This window comes from Mastigoproctus giganteus, chromosome 2 (genome assembly GCF_048544385.1).
Source record: "Mastigoproctus giganteus isolate SK-2022 chromosome 2, ASM4854438v1, whole genome shotgun sequence".
NCBI lineage: Eukaryota > Metazoa > Arthropoda > Arachnida > Uropygi > Thelyphonidae > Mastigoproctus > Mastigoproctus giganteus.
Genome location: NC_143576.1, coordinates 182518110 through 182538950, shown reverse-complemented (window position 1 = coordinate 182538950; position 20841 = coordinate 182518110). Strand labels below are relative to the sequence as shown.

The window sequence follows — 20841 nt, the reverse complement described above, 5'->3', positions numbered from 1 at the left end:
GAAGAAGGTAGTAAATTGTCCCATTCCTGGATTCTGGAAAGTAAAGAGGAATTTGAAGGCAGTCCAGTGATGTTCACCACAGGACTTGTGCTGGTTCTCAGTGTTTCCTGATTATAACTATAAAACAAATATGGATTTTGAGAAGTGCAACCTCTCGTTAAGGTAATTGATTAAACTCCAGCATCAGCACTGGCATTAGTTGAGGCTTATGATTCAAGAGAGCAAGCTTATACAGCATCAGTAAAGTTACCAGGTCCTTAATATTCCAATGCTGGACATTAGGGGGAGAATTTTACAGACCCCCAGAAACAATATACACAAACATTTTTTTAAATTTATTTTTTTATTTATAAAAAGAAAAATATCGAAAAGAGGATATTCTGGAATCTCCTCTTTTTAATCTTCTTTGGCTTAAAATCTCTCTACCTCACTGTGTTAAATTCATCTGTCTCTAACATTACCCCAACTCCACTAATCACTTGGAGCTCTTCGACTTCCTCTCTTTGCAACTTGACTTTCTCCACTCCAACTTTCCTAACAGTGCGGTAATTTTCCTTGGTGATTTTAATGTTCACAACTCCATCTGGCTTGCGTTTCCTAGTCACACTGACCCAGCTGGTTCAGATGCTGAGACTTTTGCAATTACTAATGATCTTGCATAGATTATTCATTTATCTACAAGAACATCAGACAATCCTAACCATACAGCCAACATGCTTGATCTTTTTCTCACAAACAACCCTTCTAAGTACACAGTCGAAGTGAGTTTTCCTTTTGGCACTTCAGATCACAACTTGGTGATTGTCTCTTCTCCAATGGAGTCTTTATCTCATGGCTATTCCCAACTTCGTGTTGTTTGGCATTATAAGAATGCAAAATGGGATGACCTGCTTGATTTGTTTTCTTCTTTTCCTTGGTCGGACTACTGTTTCAATACTTCTGATGTCAGCATTTGCTCTGATCGTGTCAGCAAAATTATTCTTGTAGGAATGGAATCCTTTATACCACACTCTACTTTAAAATCTTGTCCTTTATCTAAACCTTAGTTTTCCAATAAATGTTCAAGAGAAGAATGTTGCATATCATAATTGGCTTGTTTCAAATTCTTCAGTTTCATTTTCTGCCTACACCAAAGCTCGCAACAATTGTAAAGCACTTATTAATCAGTCCAAACTAGATTTTGAACAGGCTAAGAGTAGAAAACTTGCTTCTTGCCCTAATGGTAACCGGGCATTCTGATCTCTTGCCAAAGCTATTGGCCGCAACTTTTGCCCATCTCTGCTCCCACTTCTGTCAAAACCAGTTGGTTCTGTTGTCACTTCGGCCAATGATAAAGCTGACCTGCTAGCATCCCATTTTTCTTCCAACTCATGTATTAATGATCTTGGTAAAACACATCCTACCATTCCCAACATGCTCCATCAATGCCTCCATTGGTCTTCCGTCAAAAGGATGTCAGAAGGATTTTGACGATTCTTGATGCTAAGAAAGTTACAGGTCCTGATGGTATTTCTCCACTTGTTCTCAAAACCTGTGCTCCTGAACTTACTTCTATTCTTTGCCGCCTTTTTTCACTTTCTTATTCCAAAGGTTTATTCCTAATTTTCTGCTTGGAAATTTGCTCGTATCCAGCCAGTTCCTAAAATGGGTGACAAATCCCTCCCATCCAATTATCGGTCCATTGCAATTACTTCTATTCTTTCTAAAGTAATGGAGAAATCAATTAACTGCCAACTCTTAAACTACCTATAAACCTTCTGTCTGATCAACGATCGCCAGTATGGATTCCGTCAGTGTCGATCCACTGGTGAAATTCTGGCTTATGTTATCCATTTATGGACAGATTCAATGCAAAAGTTTGGTGAAACACAAGCATTTACTCTTGACATCTCAAAGGCTTTTGATCGTGTTTGCCATAAAGTTCTTCTAAACAAGCTTCCATCTTATGGTTTGCCAACTGTTTTTTGTAATTGGTATCCAGTTTTCTCTCTGATCGCTCACTGAGGATGATGGTAGATGGCTCTCTTTCTTCTAACTTCTCCACTAATGCTGGTGTCCCTCAAGGTTCAGTTCTTTCCCCCACTCTTTTCCTCTTGTAAATTAATGACCTTCTTCCATTGACTGGAAATCCTATCCATTGCTTTGCCGATGATAGCACATTTCATTCCACTTTCCATTTTGAGAAACCTTGCCCTTCTCAATCAACTTCAACTTCTCGAATATTTGCTACCAGTTCCTTAAATGCCAATCTTCAGGTAATTCTCCAATGGACCAAAGACAACTTAGTTGATTTCAATCCTTCTAAAACTCAGTCTTGTCTTATATCTCGCAAAAAGGATTCTTCTGCTCCTATGCTTATCTTTGGTGACACTCTGATTACTAGGCAAGTTTATATATCTCTTTTGGGGATTACCCTGACTTCTGATTTCTCTTGGTACAAGCACATTACAAATATTGCTTCCTCTGCATCTAAAAAACTTGGTTTTCTCTTTCGCTCTCAGAGGTACTTTTCTTCCAAACAGCTGTTCACTCTGTACAAATCGCAAATCCATCCTACCATGGAATATTGTTCCCACATATGGTCGGTGTCCCCCAAAACCTCTCTAAGGCTTCTAGATTCCATTCAGAAGAGGGCAGTTAGGTAATTAATGACTCCTCTCTAATAGAGTCTCTCCACTCGCAGTCTCATCGACGTACTGTTTCTGCTGCATGCCTTTTCTACAGATACTTCCATGGGCACTGTTCTTCTGAATTGGCTTCTATTACTCTCTCTTTCAAAACAGTCCAAACACGTGCCACCACCAGCCAACATCCATTTACTGTCCAGCTTCAAACTCACAGAACCAACTTTTCATCATCTGCATTTATTCATTCAGCTGCTGTTTTCTGGAACAACCTTCCTTCATATGTATTTCTTGAAAATTACAATCTACAGAAGTTAAAGTCTAATGTCAACAAATATCTTCTTTCATCATCTCAGCCTCCAACCCAAGCACGTTACTAAGTACTATAGGTTCTAATACCTCTCATGTTTGGAGTTTTCGTAAAAATTTTTTAAAAAATTTACAAAAAAATTTAAATACAAAATGTAAATTAAATACATATACTTCTTTAAACTTATAAAATAAAATATCACACTTCTTAAAAAAAAAACAAAAAACAAATATATTCTATATATATGCACTGATGAACCAAAACATTATGACCAGTGAGTCAGTATGCAAATCGAAGCAACTGCAGGTGAACTGCGGCGCGTGTGCAGGTCGGGATGTGGTATAAAAAACACCTGATACTGAGCTCCGTTAATCAATGTTACTCTTGTTCTTCAGATGGGACAGGCAGTGGACTTAAGCGCGTTTGACAAAGGTCAAATTGTAATGGCCAGATAACTGGTTCAGAGCATATCCAAAACGGCATTGCTGGTGGGGTGCTCACGGTCAGCCCTAGCTAGTACCTACAGAAAGTGGTCCACGGAGGAAAAACCCACGAATCGCCAGTGAGGAGTTTTTAGCATTAGCATTAGTAGAGGCATTTGATGCAAAAAAGCAAGCTTATGCAGCATCAGCCAAAAAAAAAAAAAAAAAACCCACTTCCACTTCACCCCTCTGTTCGTTCAAAATACCTGTCCAGCTGAGCCTTAAACTTATTTAGGCTATCAACCTCCACCACAAGGGATGGAAGTCTGTTCCACCAACCAACCACCCGCTGGCTAAAGGCAAATTTCCGCACGTCTATCCTACATCTGTCTTTCCTCAATTTGAATTTATGCCCTCTCAGGCGATTTTTCTGAGCTAGAGGAAGAATCCCATCAGCATTGAGCATGCTTAAACCATTCAAGGCTTTATACACCTCTATCAGATCACCTCGCTGGTGCCTAGTCTCCAGACACTGTAATTTGCAAAACTTAAGCCTTTCTTCGTAAGAGCACCCCTTTGTTCCATTCACTAATCTTGTTGCCCTTCTCTGTACTCGTTCCAGTAGCTCTACATCCTTCTTGAAATGAGGCCTCCAGACCTGTATACAGTACTCTAGGTGTGGCCTGACCATCGCCTTATACAATTGAATAATCACCTCCTTATCCCTGCTGGAAAAATTCCTGTATATCATTGACAATACTCCATGAGCTACTCTTGCAGCCCGTCTGCACTGTTCAGAGAACTTCATATCTGCCTGCACAACCACCCCCAAGTCCCTTTCATTCTCTACCACTGTCAGTGTAGTACCACAGAGTTGATACGTTGCTCTGGGGTTGCTGTTTCCCATGTGTAGTACTTTACATTTGTCAATGTTAAACTTCATTTGCCACCTCTCAGACCATCTGCTCAACCTTTCCAGATCCTGTTGCAGCAGCATAGTGTCAGTAGTGTCCTTGCAACCCTGCCAACCTTTGTATCGTCTGCAAACTTGGACATTAAGCCCGATATACCATCATCAATATCATTTATAAATACAGAAAACAATAATGGACCCAACACTGAGCCCTGAGGGACTCCACTAATAACATCAGTCCACGATGAGCAGTGTCCATTGATTGCCACTCTCTGTCTTCTCCCCCTCAACCACCCCTTTATCCATAGCAGCAATTTGCCTCCAATGTCACACTGCTCCAATTTGTGTAGCAGTCTTCCATGTGCAACAGTATCAAAAGCCTTTCTAAGATCCAAGTATATAATATCAAAGTTATTCCCTGCATCCAGTTCTTTTGTGACTGCATCATAGTATCCAATCAAGTTGGTCAGGCAAGACTTCCCCTTAACAAAACCATGCTGTGTCTGAGCTATAACTGAAGTCTTGTCTAAATGATCCTGCAGTGCTTCTTTAACCAGTGCCTCCATTAATTTTCCTGGAACAGAAGTTAAGCTCACAGGTCTATAATTACTTGTGTCAGCCTTTCATCCTCCTTTGTGAATTGGGTTCACATTTGCACATTTCCAGTCTATGGGTACCTCCCCTGAGTCCAAGGAAGCTCTCATAATTATGGCTAAGGGTTTGCTTACTTCCTTTGCTGCCTCCTTTAATATAACTGGATAGATCCCATCCACCCCGGGTGCCTTTCTTGTGTTTATCTTCAACAGTTTCTCCTCCACTTTACTCCCAGTTATTTCAAGATTCTGTAGCTTACTGCTAGAGTTGAATACACCTCTGGCATTCCCCTCGCTGAATAACTCCTCATGTGTGAATGTCGATGCAAAATATTCATTTAGTTTGTTAGCTACCTGAGCAGGATCATCAACAATTGACCCATCAATATCAAGTGGACCAATCTGATTCATCCCCTTCCTTCTATAGTTTACATAAGTAAAGAACTCTTTGCTGTTTTTCTTTGCATCCCTTGTCAAGGATTTCTCGTAATCTGCCTTCGCCTGCCTAACCTCCTTTGTAACTTGGTTGCATATCAACTTGTATCTATCATAGGCTTCTGTGTCATGTGTTAATTTGTATGTATCCCATGCATTTTTCTTCTCTGCCATATGCCTCATTAGTTCATCTGACATCCATTTTGGCCTAAACCTTGAACAATATTTCTTAGTTGGTATGTAAAGCCTAGTAGCTTCCAAGATAAGTTCTTTGAATGCTTCCCATTTTGAATTTGCTGTTGGTAACATCATCAGTTGGTCTCACTGTATAGAATTTAAATACTGTCTCAGTCCATCGTAGTCACCTTTACGGAAGCAATAACCCTTCCCTTTACCCCTAATGGTAGTTACCTCTTTGAGTAAATCCCACTTCAGCACACTGTGATCACTGCCACCTAGTGGTTCATTTATCTGCAGATTCTTAATGCATGAAGAATCACTGCTGATAATCAAATCAAGAGTATTACTCCCTCTAGTTGCCTCCCGAACATGCTGATGTAGAAAACAATCATCCAATAAATCCACAAAAGCCCTGCTAGTGTGTGAGTAACCAGTCCCCAAATTCCAGTCAATATCTGGGAAATTAAAATCTCCCATTATAAGACTCTCTGATTTACTGGCCCACTCTATTTCCCTGTACAGTTCCTTATTATACTCATCAGACCTATAGCACACTCCTACTCTCAATTTTGATCTCCCAATGTTTATGTCACACCAAACTGTCTCAACACTGCACTGTCCAGCGATGTCGACTGGCTTCACTTCCTTGGTTTTTATGTGTTTCTTAACTAATAGCATAACCCCTCCCCCCTTCCTATCCTGTCTATCCTTTCTGTAGATGTTGTACTCCCCAAATTGCAGTTCTGCATCCCTTATATCTGTGTGACACCACGTCTCTGATATCCCAACAATATCTGCCTTCAATGTTTTGAGCAATACCTCAAATTCATCAAATTTATTTACTAAACTCCTAGCATTGGTGTACACGCAAGTATACCTGCACCTGTTTCTATTCTTAGCTACCCTAACACAACCCATGTGTTTACTTGTACCGCAATGGCTTCCAGCAGTCTCTGAAATACCATGCATCTTGTTTTTCAGGCTTCTGCTCATTCTAATAGAAGCAGTGCAAGAATCTCTTTCACCTCTGCCAGTGGTTACTGTCAATCTATTGGTCTTTGTCTCCCCCCAAGCTAGCAGTTTTCCGACCCACCTAACACTGCCTCGATAGCATCAGCAAATATTCCTTCACCCTTTCTATTTAAGTGTATCCCATCCCTGTAGAAGCAATCTCTCCTGTTAACAAGTACAGTCCAGGCTGAAAAAAATTCTACCCCTTGAGCCTTGCACAATCTTTCCAGGGCCGAATTGATCGACAAGGCTCTCATCATATACTCCCTCCTATCGTGTCTGGGCAGAATTGCAGACACTTTCAAATTGAACCCTAATTTTCGGCTTTTGTTCAACAGTGAGTTGGATGACCATGGCTCATCGATGCTCGAGGTGAGTGAAGAGTCTCCTGGATGGCACATGGCAACACAAAGCGACTGTGGCGCAATTTGCCGGTAATTGAAATGTTGGTGATGGGAGTAATGTGTCACAACACACACACACAGTACCTCGAACCCTGCTGAAAATGGGGCTGCGTAGCACAGGCCACTCCAAGTGCCCTTACTAACCATGGTCCACAGCGCCTATAATGGGCATACGAGCATCAAAACTAGACCTTGAGTGATTGGATAAAGGTCGTCTGGTCCTATGAATCACATTTCCTGTTGCACCATGTGGACGCCTGGGTGCGTGTGCATCGTTTACCTGGGAAAGTGATGGTGCCTGGATGCACCATGGGATGAAAACAAGCCAGTGGCGGCAGTGTCATGCTTTGGCCGATGTTCTGCTGGGATACCCTGGGTCCAGTCTTTCATGTGCTGGGCACTCTGACGTCTACCACCTACCTAAGCATCATTGCTGATCAGGTACACTCTTTCATGGCAACGGTCCTCCCCTCTGGTGGTGCCATCTTTCAGCAGGATAATGCGCCATGCCACACCGCCCAGATTGTTCGAGACTGGTTCGCAGAACATGCGGAAGACTTCCAGGTATTGCCTTGGCCTCCAAATTCCCCAGACATCAATCCCATTGGACATCTGTGGTTTATGTCAGAACAGCAACTCCGATCTGCGGCACTTCAACCATGGACCTTACAGGAGTTAAAGGATCTGCTGGTTACGTGTTGGTACCAGATCACAAGACACATTTAGAAATCTTGTAGTATCCATGCCTCGTCGGGTACAAGCTATTTTGACTGCACATGGAGAACCAACATCATATTAGGTAGGTGGTCATAATGTTTTGTCTCATTGATGTTATATATATATATATATTTTTTTTTTTTTTTTTTCACAGAAAGGCTGAAATTCAGTATAGGTACCCCTCATGTTGGACAGATAACTTGTGTGATCGAGACCCACTGATATTTGTAAAATCAGACTAATGCTAATTTATTGTGATTTTCTCTTGTAGAGAATCTGAAGTTCTTGAAAATTTAAACAATGTTTTGTGTTTAGACCAAATATGATAATAAATATAATGTATAGGATTTTAAGAATTGTTAAAAGTTTGAAATATTATATTTTAAGTCAGGAAAGGTATCCTCCCCCTGTGCTATGCTACATGACGAACAGCATGAAGGACATGAACTGAAAAAAATAGTTGTTATTAGAAGATAAAAAAAAAAAAATTATTAGAGGGGTCATGTTTTTAATAGACTTTCATTTTTGTTTAGTGAAAAAAGGTTGTTTTCTCTGTGAAATAATACTAATAATAAAAATACATACTTCTTTTAACAATATAAACAAAAGAGAAATTAAATAATGTAATTAAATATATTTTTCTGCTGAGTGAAGTTTTCTTAATAATAATTCATTCTTTTGTAGTATTGCTTTTGGGCGTTTCTGTGGTCAGTTCTTTTTTTTTTTTTTTTTTTTTTGACGTTCACAACTTCTTTACTAATGAAAAAAACTCTTTTCGTTGTACCATTTGTTCCCCACAAACATAATGCAAAGGATTTGCATTATGTTTGCCCTTAAGTATGGAGGCTACATGTCCAATCTGGGATGGTTTGCAATGCAGGGCAAATGACTGAAATCTGGGATGTCCGGTCACTTTAAGCATCGGCCAAAAAAAAAAAAAAAAAAAAACCAACCTTCCCATTTCGCCCATCCGGTCACTCCAAATGTTTATCAGGTTCAGCCTTAAATTTATTTAAGCTATCAACTTCCACAACAACAAATGGAAGTTTGTTCCAGCAATCAACTACCTGCTGGCTAAAGGCAAACTGCCACACATCTATTCTACAACTGTCTTTCCTCAATTTGAATCTATGCCCCCCCTCGGGTTCTTATCTGAGCAAGCAGAAGTATCCTGTCAGCATTGATGAGGGTATCATCTGTATGGATCCCCCACTTTCTCAATCTGAATCCCATTGAGGACATTTAGGCTGCTGTAGGAAGCCATATTGCAGCTCATCAGGACTGTCCAGTGGCAATCAGCTGAAAAGAGTGCATACATGAGTCTGAGACAGGCAACTGATTCCACAACAACTCATCTATACCTTGATTTTGTCATAAGTGCATACATGACTGACAATTTTTGGGGCAATACACTATACTAAAGTTGTTGTCCATGTACATGCCATCTGCTTGGTGAAAAAACCATTCCTGGGTGCTTACTGTACTTTGCTTCTGATGTATCATGTTCCAGTAAAGCCACAATTACTCTTCATTCTGGAGTTGCCTTGAACATTTTCAATGTACACTGATCAGCACTTAGATTTTCAATATACACTGATCAGAATTTCAACTGTATTATCTGGTACATGTTATGTCATTATATTTATGCAAACATTATTTGCACCCATTATTGTTTTCACCAGTGTATTTAAGAAACACCAAATATTTTGTGACAAAATTAATTTGACTGGCCACAGCAATGAAGGAGAAGGTATTAATTGTACTCACACAACTGTAATAAGATTACTTAGTTGTAATCTTATTACATTTGTGTGAGGCATCTTTCATTGTCCCAAATGAGACTAATGAGGCTAATCTAATCAATTCTCACAATATACCTTGAGAGGTTCATCTTTAGTTAAACGAGTTAGCTCATTAAGAAATAACATAACAGGGAGAAAGCGCTAGAAACACAAATGGTAAATATTCTATTTGTTAGAAGTAACTATGTTTTCCAACCAAGATTGTGATATAAATAGAGATGAACTAGTGAGTGAATATATGAAAATGCATGATATATATACTCATTGCATTCTGTTATAGTTGCAGACTGTATCTCTGACAAACAAACTTTCATTTTTACAGGATTTGGATAAATCTTTTTTTATGATTGAAACACTTCAGAAAAGAGAGCAAAAGGCAAGAGAAATGATCCACACTTTGAAGACAGAGGTGTCTGCTATAGGTAAACCAGACGAGATAAAACCTACTGCTGAGAGTGAAGAAAGGTATGCTGTTTTTGAATTACTAGGATATAAAGATTAGTTAAAAATAGTTTGAGATTGATGGAAGAAAGTGATACAACTTTAAGTGATTGTAATATATATATTTTTTTTTTATGAAAACCCCAAACACGAGAGGTATTAGAACCTATAATACTTAGTACCGTGCTTGGGTTGGAGGTTGAGAAGACAAAAGAAGATATTTGTTGACATTAGACTTGAACTTCTGTAGACTATAATTTTCAGGAAATACATATGAAGGAAGGTTGTTCCAGAAAACGGCAGTTTAATGAATAAACAAGGAAGATGAAAAGTTGGTTCTGTGAGTTTGACGTTAGCATTAGCATTAGTAGAGGCATATGATGCAAGAAAGCAAGCTTATGCAGCATCAGCCAAAAAAAAACCACTCCCATTTCACCCCTCCATTCGTTTCAAATACCTGTCCAGCTCAGCCTTAAATTTATTTAGGCTATCAACTTCCACAACGAAAGATGGAAGTCTGTTCCACCAACCAACTACCCGCTGGCTAAAGGCAAACTTCTGCACATCTATCCTATAACTGTCTTTCCTCAATTTGAATTTATGCCCTCTCAGGTGATTATTCTGAGCAAGAGGAAGAATCCCATCAGCACTGAGCATGCCCAAACCATTCAAGGCTTTATACACCTCAATCAGATCACCTCGCAAGTGCCTAGTCTCCAGACACTGTAATCAGCAAAATTTAAGCCTTTCTTCATACGAGCAACCCTTCGTTCCATTCACTAATCTTGTTGTTCTCTGTACTTGTTCCAACAGCTCTACATCCTTCTTAAAATGAGGCCCCCAGACATGTATACAGTACTCAGGGTGGGGCCTGACCATTGCCTTATACAAGGGGATAATCACCTCCTTATCCCTGCTAGAAAAATTCCTGTATATCACCATGAGCTACTCTTGCAGATGATCACTACTCAGAAAACTTCATATCTGCCTGCACAATTACCCCCAGGTCCTTTTCATTCTCTACCACTGCCAGTGTAGTACCATAGAGTTGAGACGTTACTCTGGGGCTACTGCTTGACATATGTGGTACTTTACATTTGTCAATGTTATACTTCATTTACCACCTATTAGCCCATCTGCTCAACTTTTCTAGATCCTGTTGCAGCAGCATACTGTCATTAGAGTCACTAACAACCCTGTCAACCTTCATATCGTCTGCAAACTTGGACATTAAGCTTGATATATACCATCATCAATATCATTTATAAATACAGAAAACAACAATAGACCCAACACTGAACCCTGAGGGACTCCACTAATAACATTAGCCCACGATGAGATGAGCAGTGTCCATTGATTTCCACTCTCTGTCTTCTCCCACTCAACTATCCCTTTATCCATAGCAGCAATTTGCCTCCAATGCCACACTGCTCCAATTTGTGCAGCAGTCTTCCATGTGCAACAGTAGTATCAAAAGCCTTTCTAAGATATCAAAATTATTCTTTGCATCCAGTTCCTTTGTGACTGCATCATAGTATCCAATCAAATTGGTCAGGCAAGACTTCCCCTTAACAAAACCATGCTGTGTCCGAGCTATAACTGAAGTCTTGTCTAAATGATCCTGCAGTGCTTCTTTAACTAGTGCCTCCATTAATTTTCCTGGAACAGAAGTTAAACTCACAGGTCTATAATTGCTTGTGTCAACCTTTGATCCTCCTTTGTGAATTGGGGTCACATTTGCACATCTCCAGTCTATGTGTACCTCCCCTGAGTCCAAGGAAGCTCTCATAATTATGGCTAAGGGTTTGCTTACTTCCTCTGCTGCCTCCTTTAATATAACTAGATAGATCCCATCCACCCCGGGTGCCTTTTTTATGTTTATCTTCAACAATTTCTCCTCCACTTTCCTCTCAGTTATTAAAAAATCATCTAGCTCACTGCCAGAGTTTAATTCACCTCTGGCATTCCCCTCTCTGAATAACTCCTCATGTGTGAATATAGTTGCAAAATACTCATTTAGTTTGTTAGCAACCCGAGCAGGATCAACAACAGTTGAACCATCAATATCTAGTGGACCAATCTGATTCATCCCTTTTCTTCTAGAGTTTACATAAGTAAAGAACTCTTTGCTGTTTTGATTTGCATCCTTTGCCAAAGATTTCTTATAATCCGCCTTTGCCTGCCTAATCTCCTTTGTGACTTGGTTACAGATCAGCTTATATCTATCATAGGCTTCCATGTCATCCATTAATTTATATGTATGTGATGCATATTTCTTCTCTGCCATATGTCTCATTAGTTCATCTGACATCCATTTAGGCCTAAATCTTGAATAATATTTCTTAGTTGGTATGTAAAGCCTAGTAGCTTCCAAGATACGTTCTTTGAATGCTTCCCATTTTGAATTTGCTGTTGTTAACATCATCAGTTGGTCCCACTGTATAGAATTTAAATACTGTCTCAGACCATCGTAGTCACCTTTACGAAAGCAATAACCCTTCACTTTACCCCTGATGGTAGTTACCTCTTTGATAAATCCCACTTCAGCACACTGTGATCACTGCCACCTAGTGGTTCCTTTAGCTGCAGATTCTTAATGCATGAAGGATCACTACTGATAATCAAATCAAGAGTATTACTTCCTCTAGTTGCCTTCCGAACATACTGATGTAGAAAAGAATCATCCAATAAATCCACAAAAGCCTTGCTACTGTGGGAGTGACCTCATTTCAAGAAGGATGTAGAGCTGCTGGAACGGGTACAGAGAAGGGCAACAAGATTAGTGAATGGAATAAAGGGTTGCTCTTACGAAGAAAGGCTTAAGTTTTGCAATTTACAGAGTCTGGAGACTAGGCACCGGCGAGGTGATCTGATAGAGGTGTATAAGCCTTTGAATGGTTTGAGCATGCTCAATGCCAATGGGATTCTTCATCTTACTCAGAATAATCACCTCAGAGGGCATAAATTCAAATTGAGGAAGGACGGATGTCGGATAGATGTGCGGAAATTTGCCTTTGGCCAGTGGGTGGTTGGTTGGTGGAACCGACTTCCATCACTTGTTGTTGAAGTTGATAGCCTAAACAAATTTAAAGCTCAACTGGACAGGTATTTCGAACGAACGGAGGGGTGAAATGGGAGTGGGTTTTTTTTTTTTTGGCTGATGGTGAATAAGCTTGCTTTCTTGCATCATATGCCTCTACTAATGCTAATGCTAATGCTAAAACCCACAAATTCCAGTCAATATCTGGGAAATTAAAATCCCCCATTATAAGACTCTCTGATTTACTGGCCCACTCTATTTCCCTGTACAGTTTCTTATTATACTCATCAGTGTCATTAGGCCTATAGCACACTCCTACTCTCAATTTTGATCTCCCAATGCTTATGTCACACCAAACTGACTCGACACCGCACTGTCCAGCGATGTCGACTGGCTGCACTTCCTTGGATTTTATGTGTTTCTTAACTAATACACATTGTACTCAACAAATTCCAGTTCTGCATTCCTTATATATGTGTGATATCACGTCTCTGAAATCCCAACAATATCTGCCTTTGATGTTTTGAGTGACACCTCAAATTCATCAAATTTATTTACCAAACTCTTAGCATTGGTGTATACGCAAGTATACATGCACCTGTTCCTATTCTTAGCTAGCTTAACACAACCCATGTGTTTACTTGTACTGCAATGACTCCCAGCAGTCTCTGAAATACTCTGCATCATGTTTTCCAGGCTGCTGCTGAATTGCATTTCAATAGAAGCAGTGCAAGAATCACTTTCACCTCTGTCAGTGGCTACTGTTAAGCTATTAATCCTTGTATCCCCCCCCCAAGCTAGCAGTTTTCCGACTCACCTAACACTGCCTCTATAGTATCAGCAAATATTCTTGCACCCTTTCTATTTAAATGTATCCCATCCCTGTAGAAGCAGTCTCACCTGTTAGCAAGTACAGACCAGGCTAAAAAAAATTCTATCCCTCGAGTCTTGCACAATCTTAACAGGGCCGAATTGATCGACATGGCTCTCATCATATACTCCCTCCTGGGCAGAATTGCAGACACTTTCAAATTCAACCCGAATTCACGGCTTTTTTTCAACAGTGACATGTACTTGTTAAGTAATTCCATCGGTCTCCTACTCTTAATATCATTAATGCTAACATGTACAACAATGTCACCTTTTGTGCCCTTAAAAGATGATATCTGCTCTACAACATCATCAACCTGTGCCCCTGGTAGACATACCCTGGTCCTGTTCCACCTATTCGTTTTACATACCATGTTCCCTGTTTCCTTGACAATAGAGTCACCAACAACTACTAGTTCCTGTGGGACCACTGCATTCTGCCTTGGGGGTTGCCGCTGTGTTGCGTGATGATCAAGTGCAAGCTCTGGCATTGATGTGGGCAGCAGAGAGCTTGATGGGCCCTCAATTTAGATCCTTCGGGGGCATCCACCCTGTCCTTCAAGCTCTCATATAGGCCCATAACGACACTGAGTTGTCACCTGATTTCCTCACACTCCTTACATCGCGTACACACAGAGACGTTCCCCTTGGTAATATCATGTCCCGTACCTGGTTGCTCCACAAACATCAAATGATTAGAGGGATGGACAGATGTGGGTAGTTTTTTTTTTTTTTTTTTTTTGACTGATTCCATAAGCTTGCTTCCTTGCATCATTTGCCAATACTAATGGTAATATTAGCAGTGATCATAATGTTGGACATATCTAAATAGTTATAAGAAAACCTTAGTAATTTAGACTAATGGAGGAAAGAAGTAGTCTGAAATAGTGAAAAGTCTGATTTACAGAATATATGTAAATATTTTCAAGTCATATGTACATTATAAAAAACTAAATTTATTCACAGTTCAGAAAATTATATTAATTTATATGGATACAAATATGAATGAAAGAAAGATAAAATTTTATGAAACTGTTTATATATTTAGAAATTCTTTTATTGCCAAAATCATTCAGAAAAAAAAAAATAAAATTTAAATATGGAAAACAAATTTCCATATTTAATTAAATTGAAAAATTAAAATATAGAAGAAAAAATATCAAAAACACAAGGAGTTCAAATCAAATAGAACACAAATGCAATTTTTTTAATAATAAATATATTAAACATTAATACCAAATAAATTTAATCTGCAGGAAGTTATCTCTTCCCATTTAATATTTTTTTATTTTGTGAAAATTTTAAAAATTAATGGTCTCATTTATTACTGTTTCATGATATTGTCTTAGAACATAAAAATATTTTGGGGATCCTCATCATAGCAAATTTATTGACAGTATCAAAACAGTTTTCTGGCTTCATATAATTTAACTTCTTCTTCTCCACCTCCTGCTTCACTTAGAGATTTTTTTCTTTGAAATACTGTTATTTCTTTTTCCATCACCATGTGATATCCGGCCTCATCTCCATCACCATGTTCTTTTGTTCATTAATTCTCCAAATTAATATCCTTTTTTCCATTTTTGTGCAACACATTTTGACACTCTTGTTGATTCCATCAAAGTCATCAAGAAAATGTCATCATTTAATATATTTTTCCTGCACTTACTATTTTATTCTGCAATACTTCATTTTGACTTGCAGTCCAGTTGTAAATATCACTTTCTATGTTAAAATTTTTAATATTGGCCACTGACTTTTTTTCTTTTGTGTCCTGACCATTGTCAGAATCATCAATGAAAAGTTAGGCACTCTTCAGTTATTTCCTTTGGTACAAACATTTACAGTTGAATAGGAATTCTTTATCCATAGACAGTATGAGGGCTGGGGTACTAGTAGTTAAGAAAAGGCATTTGATATTGCCAATCATTTCTTAAAAAAATTCAGAGGCAGGATGTGTAGGTGCATATCAGACAATAACATTGGCATTAACAGTGCCTTAATGTTTTCATTTGCATATAATTTTTTGGTTTGAATTTTACAAAGTGATTGCAAAACCATTTAAAAAAAAAGTATGTAAATATATAATTAAATTCTCTTTCAGGTAAAATCTCAATTCTGAAGGCAGTCCAAATTGTAAAGGTTATGAATTAGTGAGGAACTTTCCAAATTTTTATGCCAACCATTGTTAAGTGTGGAGGAAAGGTTTTTAATATTTGTAAGGAATCTGGTATTTACCTCTCTGATTCCATGTTAATAATACTGTATTTAAAAATTTATCATGAGTGCAAATTACTAAGGTGTTCTGGCCATGTTTAAATATGTGGTGAAAAAATATTGATTGGATTCATCCAGGGCAGACAGACATACACAAAATAAGTTATAAAATGTTTTAAATATGGCTTCAGATCTTACAGAACACAGACCAGGAATAATAAGTGTTGATACCACCCCCCCACCATTCTCCATCAAAATGTTCCTATGTTGTATCTTTTCAAAAAAACTCTAGAGTCTACTCTACTTTGTTTTTCACTTAAGGAACATAATGTATTAGATTAGGTTGCAAATATTCAATTCTGAGAAAACTAATAATGATATCCTCTCGATTGGCCTGCTAACCCAACTATCTAGCTCACACGGATGTTGAGATGATTTTAATTCTTAATGTATGGTGTATTTCTCAATTAATAAAACAGCATTTTTTTCAACCTTATAACTCATACTGAGCCTTTTTCCTTCTTGTCTTATAACACCAAATAAATGAATAATATTGAGTACCTTGTTATAGAACTGACATGCTTTTGGAAATATTAGAAATCAAGAGAAGCAAAAGCCTTCTTTTGTCACAGTTTGCTGATATGTAATCCTGAGCTTAATTTTTTATACCTTTATTATTTAAAATGCTTTTCTTTTTTCACAATCCTATTTTTGATTTGTTGCTGTTACTACTACATTTTTAGAAAACTGATGAAACTTAGAGAAGAAATGCTTGAAGAAAGGGAAATTATTCTACTTGAAATGAAGAAAATTTCAGAAGAACTAACAAGTAAAGAACAGAATGAAGAACTGTTGAACAGTAAATTGGAAGAAAAAACAACAACTGCAGAAAAGGTGAATTTGTTTAGTACTAGATGACCAGGGTCTTATGAGTGGTTCAACCAAGTTGGTTACTAAAATTTTTGATTCAGAATAAAATGAAATTAAATATAATGGAAATATATGAGCTCTTGTTTCCTACAAAAATGAAATGTGTAACATTGTATTATAAATAAACTTTACTTTTTTATAATACAGATAATTACATCTGTATTATGAATAAATTTAGTTAATTTATAATATGGATGGTAAGCTAAAAATTATAATTAAATATATGTAAAGACTTGAGTAAATTCATAACAAGTTTTTTAGACTGATTAAACATTAATGTGCATGATTTGTCAAAAGCATTACTTTTTATTAATGTGATGTGCTGTGTGTGTGTGTGTAACTAAAAGCAAATGGAGCTTGGGATTAATGCATTAACTTGAGATTAATGCATTTTTTAGCAAACTAAATTTGCTAAAAAAATGTATCAGTCTCATATTAGGAAGCAAGTTATCATGAGTTACTTCAATTTTGCACTTTGGATAAGCACCATCGTAGGAGCTTATAAGTGATGAAATATTTCCACAAAATGCCAAAAAAAGTCACTTGAGATTTGAAATACTGGCACCTTTTGGCATCTCTCAAAATGCAGAAACAGTAAATAAAATTACTATTTCTTTATTGATAACCAATAAATAGTAATCTCAAAAATGGCCATCCCTCTAATTGCACACATTAGAAATAAATACCATTTATTGTATTAATTTCTCATTGTAGTAGCCATCACCATGGCTAATACAATGAGAGAGAGATGGCCCCGAGTCCCTGGCGTCCTTTAAATGGGACAGGGGTGCTAAGAATCCCCAAGTGGCAAAAACTTTCATTAGAAAAAATAGGAACATGGAACTTTAGAACCTTATATGAAGCTGGGAAATTGGCAAATGTGGCTAGGTCTGCAACTGGACTGGTAGATCAGCTGAGGATTTTTTTCATCTTGCCCAAGACAGAGAGAAGTACAGTGTGCTGATTTCCAACCTCCAGTAGGAGACAGCATCAAAATAATAATAAGAAGAAATATATAACGTATATCGTCTTAGAGAGGAGTGTGATTTATTTGAAAGGCAAGACTAAAGCAATTCACAATGACTTGCAATAGTAATATGAGATACATTTTGTAGCAATAATATACCTAAAGATTACTGAAATGTGTTAAAGCTGGAAAAATATGCAGATTAACTTAAATAAACCATGAAATTCCACTGCATAAAGCAAAACATTTATATAAATTCAAGGTTACCATGGTGTCTCTCTCTCTTTGGGATTCTACTATGCATTGTGTACCTTGTTCAAAATAATTCAAAATAAATGAACCAATTAAGATGGGGATTTGAAAACTAAGAGGAAGAAGAAGAAAAAGAAGAATCTTTATTGCAACACATAGATGATGATTTACAATAGTGTGGTTGCAACTACTTGTCATGGCACAATGGCCAACGGTTAACAATTTATTATAAAGACAAGGTTGCCTGAATACACCATAAAATAAAATAATAGATAAATTAAATCAAGTACTAGAAAAAGAAATGAATTGAGTGTACTATATACAGAACACATTAAGTGAGTGTATATATCATTAGTTACATACTCCATTAGTTAGTTAGTTACAAAATACATTACATAACAATATATATTGAATTGCATAATTCAATACACTGACATTGACTTGATTTGAGTTAGAGTATTGCTTGGGACACAGGTTATATATTGATGGCCTTGACCATCTACCACTGAGTATTCTTTATCTGTATTCTCGATCCCTACTAAACTTGTTGAAATCGACATCTAAATCTTGGATGCGTGATAACATCTGCTGAGGAAGAAACCGGTCCAACAGGTGAAGACATGTTTGAAGAGGGCATAGCTGTGGACTTTCTTGCAGATGCGCCACTGCGATCCTCTATGCACAGTTGTTCCAGGAGGGAGAGGAGATAAGGCCAGTCATGAGCTTGATGGTTGGGATGGGCCTCCTTTCATCAATAAGCCAGGTGAGCATTTTGAGTGTTTTGGCCATAGCAGTGATCCAGATCTGAGGAGGTAGGCTAAGCTTTTGGCAAACCCACTTGAGGAGCCAGTACTTGGAGAGAACACTGATTTGATGGTAGTGGAAGAAATGGATGCCCAAATCTCTGCAGCACAGAGACTTGAGGGATAAACTATTGTAGCAATATATCTGACCATGGTGGATTTGTCAATTACATGTTGTAGATGCTGCTTGCATATCCATCTCAATCTGGCAGCTTTTGTGAGAAGCAGGTCTGTATGTTGGCTGAAAGAGAAGCTTTGAGCCGAATCTGATCCCTAGGTCAATGTGGTTTTGAACAAGCGGGATCGGAACTCCATTGAGGGCTGGATGGATTTTTGTTGGGTGCTGCTTTAGTGAGAAGACCATGGTTTCTGACTTCTCAGGATTGATGCACAGACCAAACTGTTTCAGGTAGGTAGATACTGATGAGAGAGTGGAGGTTAGTTCTTTTGTGATTTGGTGAGGATCTTGGTTTGCCTTAATTGGTGTGAGTATGTGAATATGCCGATAACCTAAAGGTTATCGGCATATTCCAGTGGAGCAATGAGGGCAGTGAAGAGGAGGCCAGACAGTACTGCCCCTTGTGGGACTCGAACTGAGATTACTTTGCAGTAAAACTCTTATTATAATAAAATAAATAAAAATAAGTTTAAAGTATGAGTTTCATTTCCTCCCATTCTTCAATAATACTTTCAGATATCTTTAATGAGAATCAAATGGCATTACTGGTAGTCGTTCTGATCAAATGAATGGAGTAAGAGAAATTCTTCACTGTGTGTATTAACAAATGTTTATTAAATTGGTGGTCTAAATATGAACAGTAAAAATAGAAAATTTGCATTATATTGTAACTGTACAGTAGTATTTGTATTAGTAATGGCAAGTGACACAAGAAAGCAAGCTTATACAACATAATCCAAAAAAAAAAAAAAAAAAAAGACCAACACTTGCCATACCTTCCCCATAATAGTTTTAGTTCTTCTGAATAAACACTTTGTTTATTCAGACTACACATATGATAAATAAATAAATTTGAACCATATTTCTGTAAAGCTAAAGCAAAATTTCCCTGAAGAATGTATGTCAAATCTTATGAACTGCTTAATTTCACGAAAGTTGTTATGTGACATTGTATCATGAAAAAATTGAGGCTTCCAATACAGTTGACCTCAAACTATCCAGTTCTGTCTTTCTAGTACCATATGCTGCTCTGCAAGTACATGATAAAAACATCAATTTCTTGAATGGATGTAGACCAATTATTATCCTTTAATTATCTTTGCGCTTTGATTTTAGTGCAGTTCTGTATGTTTTATTGTTGAAGTGTTATCAGAAGTTTTATCATCTACAAATAAGCAAAATGCACTTACCACAGAATCCATACACACATTTCATCTTGCATAAGGAACTGGCCCAATGTTATTGTGAATTATGTTTCTTTGTAATGCATGTTCAGCTGAAGGACACTGGATTTTATAACTTCTCATATGTGCTCAGATTTTGAAGTACGTTTTCTGCCTGCTGATAGGCACTTATAGTTTTTATGATTATGATGCTGTGCATTATCATCCATGGTATCACTTGATGTATAGGGATCAGAAGTATTCATCTCCAGACTCATTTTCAGATAGCTTTTTTAATTCCTTTAGACCTTTTTAAATCTGTTCTTGAGTAAGACTGCAAGGTCACCACATAACAGAATTAAACTAGCAATGTAAAAATTGTTGAAATACATTTCCATATATAAAGTTTCACCCAGACTAAACTGAAATGGCACAGCACAGCAATATATAGTAGAGACTCCTACACACACACACACTGTGTTGGCATTCACCTGGTTTGGCATTTACAAATGTGCAGACATATGCACCGAGGCTACTTGCACAAATCATAGGGTGATTGGAATCACAAA

General features: G+C 37.7%; 1 protein-coding gene across 2 annotated transcripts in view; it reads left to right on the top strand.

Moving 5' to 3' along the window:
- LOC150089815 (uncharacterized) overlaps window positions 1-20841 on the top strand; it is a 193177-nt gene that overhangs the window by 45373 nt on the left and 126963 nt on the right. For both annotated transcript variants that reach the window (XM_090368833.1, XM_090368832.1), the window contains exons 4-5: window positions 9734-9876; window positions 16723-16873. In XM_090368833.1, the coding sequence (XP_090224959.1) occupies window positions 9734-9876; window positions 16723-16873 (294 nt within the window). The remainder of the gene's footprint in view (window positions 1-9733; window positions 9877-16722; window positions 16874-20841) is intronic.